General features: G+C 39.6%; 1 protein-coding gene across 1 annotated transcript; it reads right to left on the bottom strand.

Moving 5' to 3' along the window:
• Positions 1–750: 750 nt before the first annotated feature.
• On the bottom strand, positions 751–22068 carry si:dkey-28b4.8 (sarcoplasmic/endoplasmic reticulum calcium ATPase 2). Its single transcript, XM_061083569.1, has 24 exons — positions 21735–22068; positions 20543–20662; positions 20224–20241; positions 20054–20136; positions 19689–19793; positions 18299–18437; positions 14628–14794; positions 12967–13122; positions 12709–12850; positions 12371–12537; positions 10798–10886; positions 10494–10596; positions 10231–10362; positions 9446–9571; positions 9131–9352; positions 8120–8231; positions 7558–7790; positions 7246–7466; positions 6924–7126; positions 6698–6783; positions 6269–6402; positions 5995–6112; positions 5218–5346; positions 751–5111 (listed from the first exon to the last, which is right to left on the bottom strand). Exons 2-24 carry the CDS (start codon positions 20658–20660, stop codon positions 4929–4931), a joined length of 3186 nt encoding a protein of 1061 aa, XP_060939552.1. The 5' UTR covers positions 20661–20662; positions 21735–22068; the 3' UTR covers positions 751–4928.
• Between the last annotated feature and the right edge of the window lie 666 nt (positions 22069–22734).

Below are 22734 nucleotides of genomic sequence, written 5' to 3'. Positions count from 1 at the left end.
CGACTTGTTTTTATGTTACTTACAATCTGTTCACTCATATAAATTACTTTTTAACATGTTTTTATTTTTATGAACATGTAGTAATTTGAATCCTGTGACAGTGTGATCCTTTAGACTTTGATGCAGTGCTGTAGATGAAACAGTATACAGTACAGTGTAGTTCAAATGAGTTCAACCTTTACATCTACAGCAGGAACATGCAACACACATATTAATGCAGCAGTAAAATTAATCCAAAAAGATCAGATGGAACATTAAAACATTTTACTGCACTTTTACTTTCAATAGTACATTTTGCTGATAATATATACTTTCACTAAAGCAATGTGTTGGATGCTGGACTTCTACTCGAAGTGGAGTATTTTAAAAGTTTGGAATTAGTACTTTTACTTAACTAAAGGATCTGAATAATTCCTCCACCACTGCCTGTTATAGATGACACTGACAGAACATTTGGCAGTGCATTGTAAGATACTGCAGCCAAACTTGCATATTACTGACTTTTGTCCTGGAACTATTCAGACTAAAGCAACCACTGCTGATGTTAATGAGAGCAAACTATGCTTCTCCTAATCATGGACTATAACACAGTATGTACAGTACATAAGATACCCAGGAACAAGCCCTCTAAATGCATGTGAATAAAGAACGCCCTTATTTAAAATAAAACTAGCAGCTTATAACTGATCTTATTATGGAATCTATTGTGCAACAATTGTCATTTGCCAAACATTTAAAACACACTTTAATTCTGAACAATTGTTATTTATTGTTTTCATCCCATAACAGCATTTCCCAAGACAACACACTGTTCAACAGTAACATGGACAACCTTCAACATGAACATGAAAAGAAGTGCTCCCTCGCTATGGAAACCAGGTGGAAATAAAGAAAAGAGAAGCATATTTAAAAGCTGTTTCTCTAATAACTGTCTCAATCTCTCTTCAATCCAACCTTTACTTCAACAGGCAAGTCAGTCAAGAACTACCTTTCATTGACAGTTTCAGCAGTTTGGAGTCTGAACACTTCTTCAAAAACTCCCCCTTCATCTCAAGCTACTTCCAAAGACAGTGTGTTAGTTGACAATCAATCATCATCATCATCAAACTTGGAACCCTGGAGTTTTTTAAGAGCTGGACTATCATGGTATAATACACCTTCAGAAAAAAACCCGAATAAATAATGAAAGTAGAACATAAATATTAATTGGATCAACATGTTTTTCTGCCTTGGTATCAAAAAGAAATATTTATTGCAATAAATGCACTTTACAGATAATATGCTATTGCGAGAGAACAATTTTAGACAAGAAATTCAGAAACAAACAAACACGCAAGCAAGCAAACAAGACGCAGACCCGTGGTTAGCAAAAAGTAAACGGAAAAGGTCTTTTATGGTTTTCCGTAATTAAAATAGTAGTGGTTAACGAAGCAAAGTTTAATCATAAGAAATTTAAACAAAAAAAAGTGTTTCAAAACAGATGTTTTGGTGAAACATGTCGGAATCGGAAATGCTTTTCGATTTTTAAGAAACCGGTTTATGTTTTTTGTTAAATGTTATCAACACGACCCATACCGTTAGGAAAGAAAGGAATATTCATTATTTTACAGAATACTGCAATATACTGTATTGAGAAAATGTTGAACTTTTGTAAGAATAAGGTCTCAATTTTGAATATAGCTTTTATCCATTATATGCAAAAAGAACAAAATATGTAATTGGAATTTCTTAACAAAATTCTGTAATGTTAGGAGCAAAGTCATGAATGTGAAAAGAGATGGTAGTAGAAAATAGACACAATTTTAAGAAGAAAACACACCAAGAGAGTTATGCTGTAATTTAGAAGAAAAGCATAATATTTCAATGGAGTCAGAGTTTTACAAGAAAAGTCATAATATTACATGATTGAAGTTGAAACAAAAGGAATAATTGAACAGAACAGAAATAAGGAATTCATTAATAATGCTCTGCTAGTTTCCTGCTAACTGAGCTCAGTGTGTCAGGCAACTTTATTCTTATAATGTCATGACTTTTTCATTATAACATTAGACTTCTTAACTTAGAATATTGTGACTTTACACTTTATACAAATCACAGATATTTTTGCTAAAAGTAGCCCCGTTGTCAGGGCCACATTTGATACCCAACAATTATCTTAACTGCATGAAAAAAAAATCCCTTTAATGGCAAACAGAGTGAGATGTCACAATGACATCACTGGAGAAAATGGCAGACAGGTCAATTATTCACACAAAATTACCACACTCACTCTGCATCAGGCCCACTGTATCACTGGGAATCTGTGTGTTACAGGTTGCAGTGCATCCTGGCCACTCCACTAACAAAGAGGCAGTGTCTGTGGTTAAGAGGCAAGGGGAGAAAAGTAGTAAAGAAATCAGAAAAAGTTGCAGTGTACTGAGTGGGGACTGGAGTAGTGAGAGTATATTCAAAGCCCTAACATAAAGAACCATATTATTCCATTTAGCTTACACATTATATGTAGCAGTCAGTTCCCATCCTTTAGACTGACTGTACCTAGAAGTACACAACAACATATACTGTGTCTAATCATGAATATAAATAACATCATCAACATTTCTTAACTACTCAAATCAAACAGGTTCATGTCAATGATCCTGGTGTGAAGGCTTGAAATGGGGCTTCAGTCTGTGAAGCCTCAGGGTGTCTGGTCAAGTCAATATACATTGAAGACTCAAGAGCTTTTCAGTATCAGAGACAATCAACTCATACAGTGATGGATATTGAACTACAGAGTCAACTAGGCTGTAAGATTTTAGATGTGATGGTGAAGTGTACTGCTGACCTCGATACACACTTAGAAGTGTGAATCCCTTTTAGATTTGATGTATCATCTTTAGAATCAGTCACAGAGTAAGTGGTTGATCTTCCACTCCACTGTAACATGTTTAAAGTGTGTAGCTTAACGTGCACTGACATGCATTCTGCTTAAAGTCTTCCTTCAGAGGGTAAAAGCAGGTTTTAGTCTCATTTACTGTGTAGACCATATTTTATAACTGGGGAATTACAGTGTGTCTGTAAAGCTGGTGTGTGTATACGTGTGAGACTGTGGACGACTCAGTGCTTCTGTCTTCCTTCTATCTAATCCAATCCACTCAATTTTCAACCATGTGTTTTCATGTGAAAGGTGCTATGTGTAACATTAAAACCTTCAGTAAGCCATGAACATGTTGTTTGGTTAAGAGGAAATAAACAATTCCAAATTATTGTTCTTACTTTCTAATCTTTGCTTTTGCCTTTCATTTTGAATAACTGGTTACATTTACCTCTAAAGAGGTCTATTGTATTAGCTCTTAAAGTCAAATTTAGCCTTGTTATAACATACATTTTTTCTACGTGAAGCCTTACACATCACAAAATTAAAACTTAGAACGAAATATGTACACCTATGAACTGCCAGTTGGAACATCTGCTTAGGTAACTGAGCTCACTAAGTATCCTGACAACATTTGCTTGCTGATAGAAGACCTATTTAGTCAAGGTAAAGGGATTAGGTCGACAAATCTGACTCAACACTTAACAAAACCCTGTTAAATTAATATATAAACTGAGAAGACTCATATTTCACCGATCTCAACATTATGCTATTATCTCTAAAATATAGCCGGTGACGCTACAATGACTTTCTAACGCTTCTCAACAACACATTACCTAAGCCTTTGCTAGTTAAGACAAATCTCCCATTCAACAGTTTGCTACCATATAACAACAGTACTAGTTACAAGCACTGTTGTTGTAACGTAGCAAGTAGTTACAAATGACGTACATAAAGATGGACGACATGACAGCTCGCTTATGTGAAGTCCTACAAACACAAGTCAAATAAATTTCAAGCGGTGCCCATATCCAAGATAGTTTGGCTCAATTTCTGTACAGTGGGGACAGTGTTACCAGATGCACAATAATTATTGTATTTATATGATAATTTTGCCCTCGTTTTAATCAATCAATAATACATGATGTACGATAATAACAGCTTAAAAAACATCGGCATTGAGCGTCCCATCCCTACTGCGGTCCTGTACGATATTTGTCCTCAAAATAAGAAAATAATAAGCTTCCAGTGGGGAGGAAGTGGAGACGTGTCTTCTATCTTTATATACAGCCATTGGTTGTTACTAAGAAATCAGAAAGGAATTGAAACACATCCACCTACCAAATCCAGGTCTCTAAACACAAGTTCAATTAAACCGTGTGTTTCAAATCAAACTACTTGGAAGACAATATGCAAAAGGTTGAATCACTGATTATCTACATCAAATTTTACACTGTGTGTCCCTGCGTCCATTTATGGCGGGAAGTCTATGCTGACTTTAAGGCAGAAAGACAGATGTCAGGTTTTGTTTCAAACAAACAAGATAACACTAGCATGTTAACTTGCTAATTTCTGTCACACAATCTTCAGAATCTTAGAGTGTAACAATTAGTAGATTAGCATGCTATGCTAACATAAAAGTACAACTGAGGTACTATGTTCTTTAGTGTTAGAGGTATTCGGTCACAGAGACAATTAACTCCGAACCCAAGGCTGATTTGGACCAACTGACCAACATGTGTATGCTTAATCAGGGAAATGGGGAGCCGATGTAAGCACAGTCAGAGTAAATGTGATCACAGGATCGAGAGAGACAATTAGCTACACATAGCACATTTTCATAGCAGGTGATGGTCTGAAACTGCCTTGCACTTTCTTTTACTGATTGTCTTCTGACTAAAAACACTTTCCTTCATTAATCTCAAATAGGTTTCATGTTTTTTTCTCTTCCACCTTGCTTCACGTCACAACAATTTTGCCCAATAAGCCTGATTTAGCTTTTCTCCTTCTTTCTTTAGCATCCTGACTTTCACTGCCTCCCCAACCACAGTCCACCTGTCATCTCTTTCTCACATTACTCCCAGAAGATGTTGGTGATGTCAGAGTCCAGGCTGAAGATCCAGATCACTAGTGGAGTCGAGATCAGGACGAAGGACCAGGACACACCCCTCAATGACTGGTGTAGCCTTGTGCTCATGACACTGAACAATCCCGCATTAGCCCTTGATGCCTGTAGCTCCTCTTCCTCTTCCAATGTCTTTTTGAGTAATATATTTGAACAAAGGAGAGAGTTAGACACAAAGCACTTAGAGTCATATAAATAACCCTACTGCACATCAACTTTTACAAGCATGTCCTCTGACCTGGTTTCCCGGCTCAATATAGTTGCGTGCCAGGAACTTGAGGGCCTCGTCCATGAAAATGACAGGAAGTGACATCTTTAACACCACCACCCACTGAGGCCATGACAGAGGGCGTATCTGGAATACCACCTGCAAACACACATACAGAGGGGTGAATAAATAAGCCCTGTATGTTAGATGTTTTATGATGCTTGATATATGACACCGTGATATGAGTGTATGTAAAAATACATATCACCAGAGACTAGAAAGTGACATTTAAGATACAGTTTAGATGGCTTTACAATGTGTTTAATTTCTAGGCAGTATGCAGATGGGATTTTTTTAGGATCACATTTACATCTAGCATTCATGTCCACATTGAGCCCTGATTGTGAGACTGTTTAGCTGTGTTTTCTTGCTTTTCATCTCGTCTTCACTACATCCTGGTGTCTTGAGTAATGTGAAGACTGAGCACAGGACTGCATTCTGAGTTTTCTTGCTAATGGCTGCTAGCTGCCCAGTTATAGCTACCTCACGTTTTGGTACAGTGTCTATATAGTTTTAGTACAGTGTCTATAACACATTTGCATTCACACTTGTGTTCAGTGTGGTCACAATGTCTGAAGGCCTCTGGAGGTGTTCTGGTCCATCAGATCACAATCTGTCCTCATTGTGTCCTGTTTGCATTTACACATATACTGTCATGTGGCCAAGCTCTATCTGATTAACTAAACACATTTGAGTGCAGGTGTGAACGTGGTATTAGAAACATACAGTCCATGCATGCATAGTTACCGGCAGTGGGTCAACATAAAGAATAAGAAAGTGTAAGGCCATGGACAGACAGATGGCCCCCACCAGCCATGGGTTTGACCAGGGAGGCATTTTCAGCAGGGACTGGTTCTCTGAAAGACTGGAAAGCAGAAGAAAACCAGAAAAATATTACTTACACCGTTTGAAAGGTTTTGTTCAGTCACTTTAGAGTTTAGAAAAACATGTTTCAAATGTAGTACAGGACAGCAGTGTAGGACATGCAATTCAGAGTGTGGATGTGTTTGTTTGTTATGACCTGTTCAAGGCGTTGCACATCTCTATGGTAACCAGGACAGACAGAGCCATAGTCATGGGATACGGAGACTCAAAGACTGAGCACTGCACACCAGCAAACTCAACATGGCCTTCAGTGCACTGCAGGTAGTGGGACTGTGGAGGAAACAAAAGGGTGACTAATATTCAGAGCACATACTCAAATTCTGACATTTGTTCACTTATAATTCTGCAGGTGCACAAATCTTAACTAGGGTCCAACTGATATACCAACAACGCGGCCAATATTTTTCAATCACAGAGCTTATGTAGTAACATGTTTATGATCACAAGACTGTTTAGTTGCTCTCTCTGTTTGTAACAGTGCCGCAATGTTTCTATTCAACGACAGTTTATAAGGAAGGACCACAATGTTCTATCTGTATGTGCAGTGATGTGGAGACGTGCTTACCAGCTGATAGTAGGAAAGTTTAGGTCCATCATGGGCTGCCATAAACCACCAGGCAGCAGCTCCAACCGTGGCTGCCCCCACATAACCTACAGACAAGGATGATGTCACAATGTGGTTTGTAACCTTGCAGGTAAAATAATCTGTAGTATGGGTCTAATGGCTATGGGTACTTTTACTCATCAATATTAATAACTTGATCAAATTTTGTCAAAGGCTCAAAACTCACATCCAATGATGAGGTAGCGACAAAACAACCAGCTGGAGATGAGAGGCTCTTTGGGGGAGCGAGGAGGGCGGGACATGATGTCCAGGTCAGGAGGGTTGAAGCCCAAAGCTGTTGCTGGGAAACCATCAGTGACCAGGTTGACCCATAACAGCTGGACTGGGATCAATGCTTCAGGCATGCCAAGAGCAGCTGTCAGGAAAATACTGAGAGCCAAGGAAGAGAAAGAACAGAGAGAAGTTCAAATTATCCATAAAACAAAAGAATGTCGGTCTTAGAGAATCATTCATTTGGTGTGTTATCTCTTTTTTTTTGTCGTACTAACCAGACCACCTCTCCTATGTTGGATGATATCAGGTATCTGATGAACTGTTTCATGTTGTTGTAAATGGCTCTGCCTTCCTCCACAGCTGCCACAATAGTGGAGAAGTTGTCATCAGCCAGGATCATCTCAGAGGCTGATTTGGCTACGGCTGTGCCGCTGCCCATAGCGATGCCGATCTCAGCTTTCTTCAGCGCTGGTGCATCATTCACCCCGTCACCTGTCTGAACCCCCGAGAGAGGAGAAAGATAGAGGTTAATTTAAGGATATCGCAGGAGAGGTTAGCCAAAAGCAAAGCTTGACGTATGAGCTCACCATGGCAGTGATCTCATCCAGGCCCTGGAGATACTCCACTATACGACTCTTGTGTGCTGGCTCCACCCTGGCGAAGCACCGTACTCTCTGGCAGGCCTGACGTTGCAGGTGGGGGGGCAGCTCGTCAAACTCCCGTCCTGTCAGGCCTCCCCCAACACCCTCCTGCTCCTCTTCCTGCTCCGTGATGATCCCCACCCTCCGACAGATAGACAGGGCTGTCCCTTTGTTGTCACCTGGAGAGAGTACGTGTGACAAGTTGCTGAATTAAAACTAAGATTGGTTTATCAATATGTCATCACAGCAGAAGGACTTACACCATTGTAAGACTCAATGATGAAGTTTCCAAGTCAACTACAAAGTTCAGATTAGTTAATTGATTAAGGCCCCATCGAAGCAATAAGCTATTCACATTACGTTACTGAAAATACAGGTTCTGTCTGACATCAACATGTGGTATATATGGTATACTTCTACTGAAACTATATGTGTTGGCACACAGGTGGTAAAGGAGTGCTTCTGCACACACACTGTATGGTTATAAGTGAAGACATGTGAGCCCTACCTGTGATCATGATGACTCGTATGCCAGCCTGCCGACACATTCGGACTGCGCTTAGCACCTCTTTCCTGGGGGGGTCCAACATGCCCACACAGCCTACAAAGGTCAGGTCCGCCTAGGGTGAGAGGAGAGGGAGAGAGAAGCAGAGAATTAGTTTAGCTTCTGGAACTTCTCAGGACTGATGGTGGATCCACTTTGGCGGATTCTGTATCGTGCTGGCTGATCGTGATAATAATGGCGGATCCTTTATCGTGTTGACATCTGATAATGGTGGTGGACCACAATCGAGGTGGCAGCTGATGATGGATGCTAATTGGCGGCAGTGGACAATGACTGTGGACTATACTGGCATCCGATCTTGATGGTGGATCATGATCTTGCTGGCTGCTGACCATAGACCATGATTGCAGCAGGACTGTTAGATACAAAGTATTTCTCCTCAGATACTTGACCATTACTGACAATAATCCATCAATTCATAGACCTTCAATTATCCTGCAAAATGTTTACCCTTATCAATGCTGCTAAAACCTTTATCTTGATGATGTTCTCCTCTACACTTGACATCTATTGCACTTCTGTCCGTCCTGGGAGAGGGATCCCTCACATGTGGCTCTCTCTGAGGTTTCTATGTTATTTTTACCCTGTTAAAATGTTTTTTAGTAGTTTTTCCTTACTCTTGTTGAGGGTTAAGGACAGAGGAGGTCACACCTTGTTAAAGCACTATGAGACACATTATGATTTGTGAATATGGGCTATACAAATACAATTTGATTGATTGATTGATTGATTGATTGATTGATTGATTGATTGATTGATTGATTGATTGATTGATTGATGAGAGCTGAGGTTCCGATTCACATTCTACATCTGACCAAAGGATATTTTCATCAGAGCTAGAGACACATTATGTGTTTAAAAATATCTCATCATCATCATCATCATCATCATCATCATCATCATCATCATCATCATCATCATCATCATCATCATCATCATCATCATCATCATCACCTCATATTCAGCAAAGGTAGCTGAGTTCTCCAGGTTGAGACAATGGATTTCTGGGGGCGTGTCCCGGGTTGCCATAGCAAGGCAACGTAGTGTGTCCCGGCCTGACCCCCACTCCCGCACAGTGGACAGGATCTGCTCTCGAACTGCCGGGCTTAAAGGCACACGAGCAGAACCGCTGACCCGGATATGAGTACAACGCTCCAGCACACTCTCTGGAGCTCCCTGGGGAGAGACCAAGAAAAAAATAAGAAATGATGGAGACATGTAACATCCAAGGGGATAACCACAGTGATCGTGGCGAGTGGTGTGACTGACCTTCACAAACATCTTGTTTCCAGAGGTAGACCTGGTGAGTTTATTGGCTGAACAGAAGACAGACATGGACTTTCTGTCTCTAGAGAATTCCAGTGTTAACTCCTTCCTCATCAGCTGCTTAATCACCTGAGCACAACCAATAAAGACAAGGTTACAATATGTAGAGTGCATCTTTGTATTTGCAGGAAACTAAAATGAAAAAGGGAGAGTGCAAAATCATAACAGTCATGTTATGTTATCTACAGAAACCCAACATTCCATCATGATCAAGCACCTGGCGACAGTGGCAAAGAGATGTTTTCTGTAATTACTTTGAAACATAGCTAACAGAGAACCAGGTCTACAGAGTATGAACTACCGTTCAGGGGTCCACACTGTGTCAATAGTCTCACAGGTGAGAAGATATAAGAACAACAAGAAGGTACGAAGTGATGAACAAGTCCTGCACAAAAGATCCCTGCACTCTATTTAACCTAACGGAGGAATCTCTCTCTCTCTGTCTCTCTCTCTTTCTTTCTTACAGACACACACACACCTCTCTATCATTGGCATAATGCATTCAGTAGCCCCTTACTCTAAGCTTAGCCATCACAAATAAATGCCTAACCCTAACCTAAACCTAATCCTAACCCTATCCTTAAAACCAAGTCTTAGCCCTCAAACGCCCATTAAAGCCCATAAAATTAGTGGGGACCAGCCAAAATGTCCTCACAATGATAGTTTTCGAACCAAAATTGACCCTCATAACTATAGATGGACATGCCCACACCCACACCCACACTTACAGAGCAGCACGCTGTAGCTCTCTCGACAGGACTCAGTCTTCTCAAGTCAGTGTCAAAGACGTTCATTTTCTCCACCAGGCAGCAGAGGGCAGTCTCCGTTGCCTCCCCAACCTTCTCAAACGCTCCCTTTGCCTGAAAAAGAAAAAAACACACACACCAGTTTAAGACTGCATTCGTGGTAACGCATAATTAATATCAGTTTTATAAAAGTTTCAGAAACATGTTTGGTTATATACGATGGTGTAAGTGGTTTGGTTTCGTACTTCATTGTAGTCCAGTGATGAGTCATTACACAGTGCACAGATGGAGGCCATCTCCACCAGGCCTTCGTACTGACTGCACTTGACCAATAAGCCATTTTTGAAACTGGGGACAAAAAAAAGAAGAAAATGTGACAGATCTAGACAGAAACGGGAATAGTCATGGAAAAGACGAATGTAATGCAGGTTATTTGAAAGACAAAGCAGAGGTTAATTGGAAGGTTATGAATGCTTGCGTTAGTAATCAATATGTATCCATGATCCACTAACTGTCAGGGGTTTAGGGTTAAAATTTGAGGACACTCACACTTCCCCTTCAGGGGCGTAAGTAGATCCAGTCACTGTGAACTCGTTCAGGCTGCATTGCTCCCCTGACACACTGTCCACTACAAATATCTAAACACACACGCAGACGCACAATAATGTTAGAAAATCACATTTGAGGTTAGTTTTATATTAAAACAGGTCATTCCATCCAAAATTACATTTGAGGGTTACTTCCTGGAGATTTAGTGTGAGTTAAATGTTAAAGCTATGGTACACACCGTATTGCTATGGAAATGTTCATTAATGTGCATTTACCAAAACATAATGGAGGCAGTACTGAGTTTGCTTCTTGAGCTGCTTTCAGACATGCACTGAACTCCAGAGATCTGCCAGACATTTTCCGTGGGTCCTGTATATGTAAACGCAAAGTCCGAAAGAGAGCCTCCAGACTTTCTTCAGCCAGGCCCCTCACATTAAGTCTGCAAAAATTCAGGAGGAGCTGTTGTGAGAACACAGCAGGAGACCCTCAACAGGATTACAGCGAGCAAATTCTCCAAACTTCCTCTGGAGGTCATGTCTGAAAGCGAATAGACTCTATAAGTCTATATAAAGAGGGATGACATGACAGCCAAATTATATTTATCACACCCTAATGGCTGGCTGCAGTATGTGTCATAAAAGCTGCCTCATCCATGTAAGTGGATCAGCATGGACCAAACAAAAAGGGCCAAAGTAAAATGTATCAATTTAAGGTAATTCTAATTGTGAATGGATTGTATTTATATAGAGCTCTTTTTTATCTCATCGACCACTTAAAACACTTTACAGTACTTTCGATTACACACACATTGGGTTCAGCGTCTTGCCCAAGGACACTTCGGCATAGAGATTTGGGGAGCTGGGGATCAAACCACCAACATTGTAGTAAGTGGACAACCTACTTTACCACCTGAGCCACAGCCTCTTATCACACTGATGTATCTCCAAGCATTACGTTTTCCTGTGAATTTGGTTTAAATTTGTGATTCGATGCTATGAAAATGGTCTGAAATGTCTGGAACAGATCAGGTAAAAGGAAAAATTCTTTGAATTAGCTGAACACCTCCTTGTTTACCCAATAAATGCCGTATAATGTACATTTCCATGGCACCAGTGTGCCCCATATTCGTCAGTACTACAACAGAGTCAAATGTCATGCTCAACTATAGGTGTGTATATATATATATATAGATATAAATATACATGTTATTTATGAACTAATAAAACATGTATTTATATATGTGTATATATATATATAAATAATGTTTTATTTTTATCAAATATATATATGCAAAATTAACCTTTTGTTAAGCTCATGTTACTAAGACAAGTTGATAGTTGTTCCTTTGGAGGTGCAAACTACATATACTTACTGTATACATTGCTGACTGACAATGCATCCAAAAGCAGTCAGCAATGAAACAATGCTGACTGCTTTTGGATGTAACTGATGTGATCAATAACACTGTGTGATACAAGCCATATAAGAATTTAATGAGGCTGTCTAGTCCACATTATTATTTTAACACAAAGTGGATGTCAGGTCCATATTCATCAGCCTGATGTTTTCTCACCCTGCAGACTGACATCTGGTTGGTGGTCAGTGTTCCTGTTTTGTCAGAGCAGATAACGGAGGTACAACCCAGCGTTTCCACTGATGGCAGGCTGCGGACGATGGCGTTTTTCCTGGCCATCCTCCTGGTGCCCAGTGCCAGGCAGGTAGTAATGACTGCAGGGAGGCCTGGAGGAAACACACATGTAGAGGATGGTCATGAGAGTTTTTTTAGAGACAGAACTCAGTGCTTCTCCTCCAAAGTAGTGTTTTTTGTGACTTGATCAAAGGCAAATCTAAGGTTATTCTGAGAGGAAGGAAGTGTTTCATTCTTTGCATGGACAGATAAAGATGTTTGACCTTCTGGTATGGCAGCAACAGCCAGTGCAACAGCAATCTTGAAGTAGTAAACGGCTCCTCTCAGCCAGCTGCCTCCATGCACTGGGTCATTGAAATGTCCTACATTGATGGCCCACACTGCCACACAGATCAAAGTGATAACCTGCAGGGTCACACCATGACAATTGTTAAGAGATAAAATACTAAGACATATTTTATTTTATGTTATTGCAATTCCAAAGTTTATATCACAGACAATACACACACACAGGCACTTACCTTAGACAGCTGCTCTCCAAACTGGTCGAGTTTCTGCTGCAATGGAGTCCTCTCAGGATCAGTGGAGGCCATCTCATCTCGAATCTTCCCAATCTCTGTCTGCACCCCTGTCGCCACGACAACACCAACAGCTCGCCCTGCTGCAATGTTTGTACCCTGGGCAAAGGTCATGACAGGAACAACTTCAATAACATTTGACCGAGTAGCTTGATCAGTATAATTTTCTCCACGTATTTTGTAGTGATCTGTAAAGCTGATATTTAGAGACATCTCAGTGTGCTGATTTCCTCCTCAGCTTTAACACAGGTTCTTACTATTTCCTTCCAAATCGCTGTGTGACATCACACTCAGTCCAGCAGCAAGGACAACCTGTCGGAGTGATGGTGCTAAATAAAACATCAGTGGCTGTTGTTCTCTGACTACAGGTCACCTGGTGAGTCAGCTACCTTTGAGGTGTGACAAGAGATTTTATAAATAAATAATGGTCATGTTCCCTCAAAAAACATGAATCCAACACACATACTGGAAGCCATTAAGTGTATATATTTGTAGTCTAATATTATTGATGCTTATAGCTCCCATTATTATTTCAAAGTTTGTTTCTCTCTCAACAAATGATATATATTACTTATTATCACTACTCTTATACTATATTATATTTATTACATTAGTGCATAAACTAGAAACTGTACCAGTCCAGGTATAGCTTGTATACATGTCTGCCCAGACTTTCATGACGTATGTGGAGAAGACTTTAAAGGAATTTAATGAAAGGAATTAAATGTATTCAACTGCAAGTGTTTGTTCTTCAAACAAAAATAAGTCATACTCCTTGTATATGTTCACACGCTTGGACAATAAGAGCTGATTCTGATAGAGAACTAAATTGTAGTCAGAACAGTTGATATTGCTTCATACATGGGTGTTGCTACAAAGAAGCTAAGATGTTAAAACGTGGATGCCTTTGCGTAGCAGCACAGAAGATCGAAATAATAACCACAGTTTCAAGGTGGTCACTCACATTAGTGTCATCAATCAGGACCTGTACAATTATTTTATGGCAGAATAACATGGCTGAATATTGTCACAGAGATGATGTTTGACCTTTTGTATATAAAATATCATATTTGATCCTTATTAAATATGAATGAAACAAGTAGAATACAATATGACAGACAGATGGCCATTTGTGGAATTAGTAAAAGGATAGTTCAAGGCATTTCGGAGATTGCATTCACAAGGAAAATGAGAAACAGCCGAAAACATAATGTCTCACAGCAATTGGCTGTTGCCTGTTGAGTCCTGTAATATACAATTGGCAGTTAGCATTATAATTTACTAATGGTTTTAAATGTGTGGCACTATTTCTTAGTTGATTCCAGTTTTCAAATATTTTTTTATTGCATTGTTTTTTTTCCAGACCATTTATTTAGGATTTAGGATTTTCAGCAGAGGATCAACACAGCAAGGAGGTGTGTAGGATCGGGTCAAGAGTAACGACGGTGGGAGCTCAAATTAACGTCACCCGAATGTATCTCCTGAAAAGCATAATATAACTAGAATTTGATCAGTACCTTTACAAAAAATGTTGTCAGTACCCAACCTTATTTCAAACCTTATCTTCCAAGTGTCATTTAATAGATGTGGAGGTTGAGACTCACAGAGAAGAGCATGTTCTTCTTGTCCTGGTTGACAGCTCGGGGGTCTGGTACAGGGTCTGTGTGTTTGAGGACTGACACTGACTCCCCCGTCAGAATGGACTGGTCCACCCTCAGAGTGGTGGAACGGATGGAAGTCAGCCTGATGTCAGCTGGAACCTTATCACCAACTGAGGAAGTAGAGACAAAATAAACAAAATATTACCTTTATTTTGTATGACTATATTTAGTTTAGATAAGGAAACCTATAATGTTTGAAATTCAATTCTGTACATTTACAAGATTAATGATAAACATGTCTCTCTCGGAAAATCTGAACTGTAGCACAACAAACTCTACAGATATACATATTAATTTAACTTTTTACAACTCCCATCCAGCACCGCACCATTCAAAAATCAAACTAGTCATTAAACTACTCATTCACGGTCCACTTAAGATCCGACTCACTTAAAAGGATTAAGTAGCTCTCTGTAAACAGGAGAGCAGGTTGAAATACACTGACTAGGACACAGAGCCAGCTCCTTACAGGTTCTCCAAAATTTGTCAGACGACTTCCATATATTACTGTGAATATTTGCTGAGTGTTTTTACTACCATTGTCCTATGTATGTACAAGAACGTATTATTGTTTATTAACTCTGGTCGCCCTTTAACATGTTGTTGTCATGTCCAAATAAGCACCCAAAAAGTAATGATGGCAACCCTACTAGTGATATGGCAAATTTAGGAGGCTACATTATATTTCGGTGTGTGAGATACATGTGATATATTAAATACGAAAAGAATCCCATCAGAATCAAGGCGAACAAAACATGATCAGAGTTTCCCACATTAAAATCCATGCTAAAGAACATTTTACAGACACCATTATTTATGTTAAGGTTTAGGATAACTATCATTTCTCATCTTTCAGGTGTTTCCCCAGAAATTCCAAGAGGACACAAGTCCAGGATGAGACAAATCATGTTGGTTTTATGAAAAATAATGACAGATAGCTGCACATGAAAGGTCAGCATTCTTTCTGTTGGACAAGCACAGGCGTTCATAAACTGTTTACAAGTGTTTATATATATGTCATTGAGAATCGGCTGCACATAATGAGACGTGTTAAAGAACCATGAAGGCGCCTTGACGCTGTTGGAGAGTGTACTAAAACATTAGACTGGAGAAGTCATTGAAAACATTGCTTAAGCAATTCATACATTATGGGAAATGAATGTCTTAAATTGTATTTTAAATTGAGACATTAACTAAATATTAAAACCCTTTGAGTATTGATCATTTATTTTTTCAGAGAAAATAATTTGATTTAATGTTATTAACGTGCTATGATGCTTTTTATCAATAAACTAATGAGATATTAGAATGTTTAATGTTGAGAACATTTTCCCTATATAACGAGTGAGACACAGTAACTCAGTAGTCTGCTGCCCAGTGACCACTGTGCGAGCTGTTTACAGATGTCCAACAAAGTTAAGATCTTGGTGAGCAGCCAAAACAAACACTGTCAGATGGTTATAAAGGGATGGGACCAAATGCAGTTCAAATTCATTCACTACAAGCCTTCTCTATTTTATGTGATCACTCACAAAAATGTACTTCAGGACATGGCACTGACAGGGATGTTGTAAAGGAGTCTTATTTGGCTCAGTGCAGCATCATATTTGTTTCACTTTTCTTCCTACTAATCTCTGGAAGTACTGTGACAGAGCATCCCAGACCCAACCAATGTAGTGTTTTTATAAACATTGTAATGATACACAGATCTGTCCTGTGGTTCCACCTCTGATTAATGTCACTGAGTTCCCATGCTCTGAATACTTTGACTACAGTCACAGGGGCACTGGATCAGACACACACACACACACACACACACACACACAAACGCACACAGACACACAGACACACACACTAACCCCGTTTCCTCTCGGAGTAGCTTGAAATAGCAGAGGGTATCTGGAGGATTAAAGAATTTGCTTTTGGAGTCAAGAGAAAAGTGTGTGTGTGTGTGTGTGTGTGTGTGTGTGTGTGTGTGTGTGTGTGTTCGACATTCATAAAACCCATTTACCAGATTTTTTCATCTAAAAGTACAAATGACCTCATAACAGCTCAAATACAAAAAAATGTTCACATGAATCTTTTCAGCTGTTAAATGTAAAGCACCTTCCAACTCTAGACTAATTTATTTGACCACTTAAATACTTGAGAATACTGGAACACTCAGTGGGCACAGGATTATATAGACTATCCTACCCTTGTCTCGTCCAACAGCTTCCATGCTTTCTGAGACGGTGGCTTTGCAATCTACTCCAATCACATATTTTCCATGAAGGCCTTGTGAGCCTCTCTCTGGGTTTCCATTACGACACAGTTGGAGGGGAGGGCAGAGATGTAGCTACAGGCACTCACATTATGATGTTTGCCAGGAATGACTAAACAAAAATGCCACCATTTCAGTTCATGTCTGTCTCCATGTTTAAACAACTGTGCAGTGGAAAAGCACTGTGCTTGAAATGCTTGTCTGTGACAGTATAACACGATGGCTATTATACAGTGTATCAGATATATAAACCTGGTTCTGTAAACTTGGGACGGCATGAAAACTCTGGAAGCTCTACCCCTTAACACCTGAGCTTCACCACCGGATCAACTCCACTTCCTGCTGCAGTATATAAACAGTAAACACCCACTTTTCCACCAAGATTCATCGTCAGATCGTCGTTCACTGTTTGTAGTAGAAACTCTTCTGTTGACCTCTCTGCCTTTGTTGTGAACATTGAAATACTAAAATGTTTGGACACCTGCTTGTCTTCATGTTAACTAATGAGACCTGGACTCTGGAAACTGCTACTGCGTTGCCATAAGAGTCTAAACCTTCACTCAACTAACTAACATGCTTGGATACTGAGAGATGACTCTACAACAGGCTAAAGTGGTAGCTCAACAGTGGCAGTCAATTCTGATAACTGTACAAGAAAATACATTACAACTAGATTGCTTACAATAGGCATACTACTATTATTGACAATACCCATATCATTACAATTGCCATACCTGCTCCCTTCCTCTCTGTCAGGCATTTTCTTACTTTCTCCATTTATGTTTAACCCTCTCTTTTCTCATGAATCGTGTAAGTATTGTCACTTTGAGATCTGTTAAATGCAGCATCTATTGCACGTCTGTCTGTCCTGGGAGAGGACAGACAAATTAGTAATATTGAGCTTGGCATGCATAAGCAAGGTGATTTAGGCTTTTTTAAAGCCTAATACACATGTCCCAGATTACCAAGTGACCTGTCCCAGATTATCAAATTCCGGCTGAATGTTATTTTTTTTGGCACAAACAACACTAAAAGCTTTTTCATGTCTCCTCTGAGTACGAGATATTTACTCTGGTGTAGTGAGAAAACATTTTAAGGATTCCAGAATTGTCTGAAAGGTTGATCTTATGTGTAAAACAGAAATCAGAAAATAAGTCGCAGAAGTCAAAACTTCAAAAATATGCATGTACAGTACATAACACCTGTTAGGTATTTGACACTTAAGAGTTGTTGAATGGAGAATCAGTGAAAGGATTTTAAGGGGAAATAACAAAAACTGCACATTCTATCGTGTCTCAGGCTCAATATACAGTATGTATCATGATGATGATACATATATTTGTCTGCGTACCTGCAACTTCCACAATGTCTCCAGGGACAATTTCTCGTGCTCTGATATTCTGGACGCTCTTCTTGTCCTGTCGATACACCTTGCCCATCTCAGGCTCATACTCCTTAAGAGCCTCGATAGCATTTTCTGCATTGCGCTCCTGGGGGACCCAACAACATAGGAGGACACAGTAAGTAACAAAATGAATGGTGCATAATGCTAAACAAATATACCTCAAAGCCACAGGTACCACTGAAGTTCACAAACATACATGGTAAATATTCTGTATATATATATATATATATATATATATATATATATATATATATATATATATATATATATATATATATATATATATATATATATATATATAGAGCTTTTCTAGTCTTGATGACCACTCAAAGCCTTTTACAGTACAGTTTGATTGCCAATCAATGGACAGCACAATAGAAACATTGTGATCATTATCAAAATTATGAAGATCACATCTTGTTATGTGCCCAAATAATGTCCTCCGTGTTAAAAACTGTAAAATGACAAAACTGAGAACTCACTGTTATAATTCTATTTTTACTTAGAGTTCATTATTTACGTTTATTAAAACTGAAAATAACTAAGGTCGGATGGAGCTGAGGACTCTTTGAGAGCAGCTGCCTTACTTCAAACGAATTTAGTGTTTACTTGGAATCTGTCAGTAAAAGCTTTCTAGTCTTGTGTTTAGAAAAGCTCGGAACAATATTTACTGTTAGATCAGAACGATCCTGTCACTGTGTCTAGAGATTTCATTTATTAATGAAGTCACACTGCTGTTCCATCCCTGTGTGGGATTAGACAAAGGCCTTCTCTTAATTCAGAGACTGTCAAATCAGGTGATCTGCTTCAGGTTCATAATAGACTGAAAATATGTTTACATTTATTATAATTATCTTTCACATACAGTCATATATTTGTGGCCCCAAAAATCTTTACATTTTTATTTTGCAGTTCACAAGGAAAACAAATATTTTTTATACTCCAGGAATGTGTACATATATATGTGTAATTATATAGCCGATAATTTGCAATTTACACTGTTTTTATTTAGAGAATAAAGAATTACTTTCAGTTCCCAGAAAAAATTCTGAGAAGCGTTTTTAGCAACATCAATTTAATTTATCTGATTCAACTGCATCATCAGCCTTTGAATCAAATTGAATAAAATCTAAACAAACTGAAATGATTTTTGACTCTATTAATCCAAATGATAGATAAGCGCTGACATCCAGCCCAACCGATGAAGATATGAGAAGTTGTATCTGGTGGGTGGGGCACCCCCTTTGAAGCATGCAGAGTTTAACATACGTTATGCTACACCACAGTCACAGATCCATAAAACACACAAAAACACACACAAACACCAATAGTTTACCTGCCAGACTCCTACAATAGCATTGGCGATGAGGATGAGGAGGATGACAAAAGGTTCGACAAAGGCAGTGATCGTTCCCTCCCCTTCTTCGAACCAAGCCAGAGTCTATCAAACACAAAAGAAAAAACAGAGATAAGTGGTTATTTGTGTGCATTGTGATGTTGTGTTACTTGCACTAAATTAACATGAATAGTGTACGTATCACATGGTTAAACTGGTATGTTGCTCTCTAAGCCATTAGAAGCAAATTTGTGATTCAAAGTTACATGAAAAACATGTTCTTGACTTGGAAGGATTGCGATTTTCTTGTGTAAGGATTGCGCATGTGTTTGTTTGTGGCTGTGCATACAGTTGTGTTATCTTACAAAGGAAATGCACGCAGCCAGCAGCAAGATGCGAACCAAGAGATCCTCAAACTGCTCTAGGACAAGCTCCCAAAGAGATTTACCTGCACAGGGACCACACGAGTTATGATGAGCAGAAAGATGGAAAACAGACTGAGACAAATAAACGGACAGACGGATAGACAGCTCACCTTCTTCAGCTGGTAGTTCTGTTAGGGAAGAAAGGGTAACATAAAGGTAGAAAGGAGAGATGATGGAGAAAAAAATAAAGAACATCATTACCACTGATTGTTCATGTGTTTTATAAATGATGGTGGACAGCAATCATTTCCCTCTCCCCATCACTTGAACAGAATATACATTTGTTATAATCATGGTTACCACTATTGTTATGACAGAGAGTAGTAGTAGTAATAACTGCAGTGATTTGATGACCGTTGTTTATCAACCACAAGAGGGATGAGATGCAGTTTTAGTGTTTGAGACAACAGGAAGTAAAACCAAACATACCGTTGGGTCCCCATTTCTCCCTGTTCTTCTTCAGCTGCTCACAGCTCAAACCTGTGGACTCGTTCACATTGCAGAAGCTCAGAACCTCCTCCACTGTCTTAGTATGAGCATTATCCATCACTATGGAGGGAGAAGAGAGAGGTAACGGCAACATCAACATAACATTCTTCAGATATAAAAACTGCACAGACTTCAAGTTCCACTAACATAGAGAGGCAATAAAAAAATGTCATGAATTTATTTATGAAAATACAGATTTCTTATTCGTCCAAGTGATCATATGATAGAGCACACTGACTGGGACCAATAATGTTTTCAATAAAAGACAATAAAAGAATAATTTTCAACGTTTGAAAGGTAACCAGCTAATTACACAAACACACAGCATTATTTAGCTGGGGAATTGATATAGTACTGTCTAGCCACGCAACCAAACAGGCCCAAGAGACATGAGTTACTATCCACGGGGTGTGAGCTGGCTCTGCAAAAAACATCCCTGTGGGTTTCATGATGTGCGTCTCTGCTTGGCCTGTAACTCCATTAAAAAATCTGACAATTTAACGCCCTCTTGCAAAATGACAGGTCTCTCTAACAAGACATCTGGCCTTATTCAAACAATAAGATGCTAAATAGTGCAAATAATGTGACTCCCCCTCTGTGGTCGAGCAGCCTGAGATGGGTAAATAAAACGTGTCATACATTGATTCCTCACTATATGAGGTTATATGAGGGAGGCCTGTGTTCAAACTCGCCCTGAACTCAATGATGTCGGTTTCTGCATCTGCAAAACGCAAATACTGACCAACAAAGCACTTCACACAGGAGTCCCACAGTGTTTTAATAAAGGCCATTTACTCCAAGTTATAATGTTATAAGATGTGAATCGTTAAATGCTTTTTTCAGTTGAATAGCGTCGCCTGAAGCCGGGGACACAGAGATGACAGCGGCAGACACTCGGGGACATGTTGCTCAGGACTGACGAGGTTAGCTAGACATTGCATATGGCTGCTTGTGTCATGATGAACATGATGAGCCATATGTCCAACGACAGGTGACAATAATAAGTCGATACAGCATTGGAGCCGTAAGCTAGCTGTTAGCCGGTGGGCTACACGGTGTCTCTGTAGGGGACTAGCTAGCAGCTAGCGTCATGTTATAGCGTTAATCCTTCGGAGATAAACAGGTTGCTTACCGGTGGGTTAGCCCGTGTGTCGTCGGTCCTCTATATGTAGGCTGGTCGGGACAAATCACAGCAACATGCGTCTGGAGGAGAACGACTCACGGCAATCACAGGAAAATGAGGAAAAATAGTCTGAAAATGAGTTTTTTACAGGATTTACACAATGACATGTAAATGAAAAATCACCAGGGCGACATTTCCACTGAAACGCTATGATTTCAGAGAGACACAAACATTGTCTGGTAAGGAGAAAATAAAAAATAAGGCTGTCTGAAGGCAAATATTTCTCTTAAAGACTAGTTTATCCCGACAGTGTGGGGTTTATCCTTCTCCTGCTGTAGGAGTGTCTGAGGGTCAGCGCTACAGGATACTGCACCTAGTCGCGTTAAGTTAGACAAAAACAAAGCTGCTACACTTCCGGTCCTAAAATAAAGACTGCTTCTTAAGAACCGCTACAGCCAGCATAGAACATAAATGTGTATATCTTGACTTCAAATATGTTTTTGGAAGATTGCTTAAATAATGACCAAACCAACAGGTTACTGTCAGCGGCAATTGTTAAAAAGATTTAGGCTTTTATTTTGATAAATATCTCTTTTGTGGTGTGATCGTGGTGAGTCTGTCTAACTTGACACGCCTGTTCCGTATATAACACGATTAACGGTATTTGCCAAAGAAAAACGCTACGGAGCTGAGAATGATCCAATGAGAGGCCCAGGACTGTGACTGACACAGCACATCGACGATTCAGTGTGTGGGAACCCCCAAAGTCCCGCCTACTAGAAGGTTTACTAGACAACGCCCCGCCTCCCACACAGAGCCCTGGTTCAATCAGCGCGAGGTGCGTCTGCTGCTACTCAACTGAGCGACATGCGAGCCAATCAGCGTTGAGCTAAGAATGAGTGACGAACATGCAAACCAATGGAACGAATTTGGAGGCGAGCTAATACGTTTTTAATACAGGCATATTGTTTTCCTTTCAACAGGTCGACCACATTCAGTTAATTCATCA

The sequence above is a fragment of the Limanda limanda genome, chromosome 2 (genome assembly GCF_963576545.1).
Source record: "Limanda limanda chromosome 2, fLimLim1.1, whole genome shotgun sequence".
Taxonomy (NCBI): Eukaryota; Metazoa; Chordata; class Actinopteri; order Pleuronectiformes; family Pleuronectidae; genus Limanda; species Limanda limanda.
Note: the sequence above shows the minus strand (reverse complement) of the source record. Positions and strands in the feature narration are given on the sequence as shown.

What these genes read in the sequence shown, in the direction of transcription:
- si:dkey-28b4.8 (XM_061083569.1), bottom strand. Translation starts at nt 20,660, where the DNA reads ATGGATAATGCTCATACTAAGACAGTGGAGGAGGTTCTGAGCTTCTGC. An exon ending in TGGATGAGATCACTGCCATG is followed by an intron (nt 7,467 to 7,557) that starts GTGAGCTCATAC and finishes TCGGGGGTTCAG; the next exon opens with ACAGGTGACGGGGTGAATGA. An exon ending in TCGCTACCTCATCATTGGAT is followed by an intron (nt 6,784 to 6,923) that starts GTGAGTTTTGAG and finishes CCTTGTCTGTAG; the next exon opens with GTTATGTGGGGGCAGCCACG.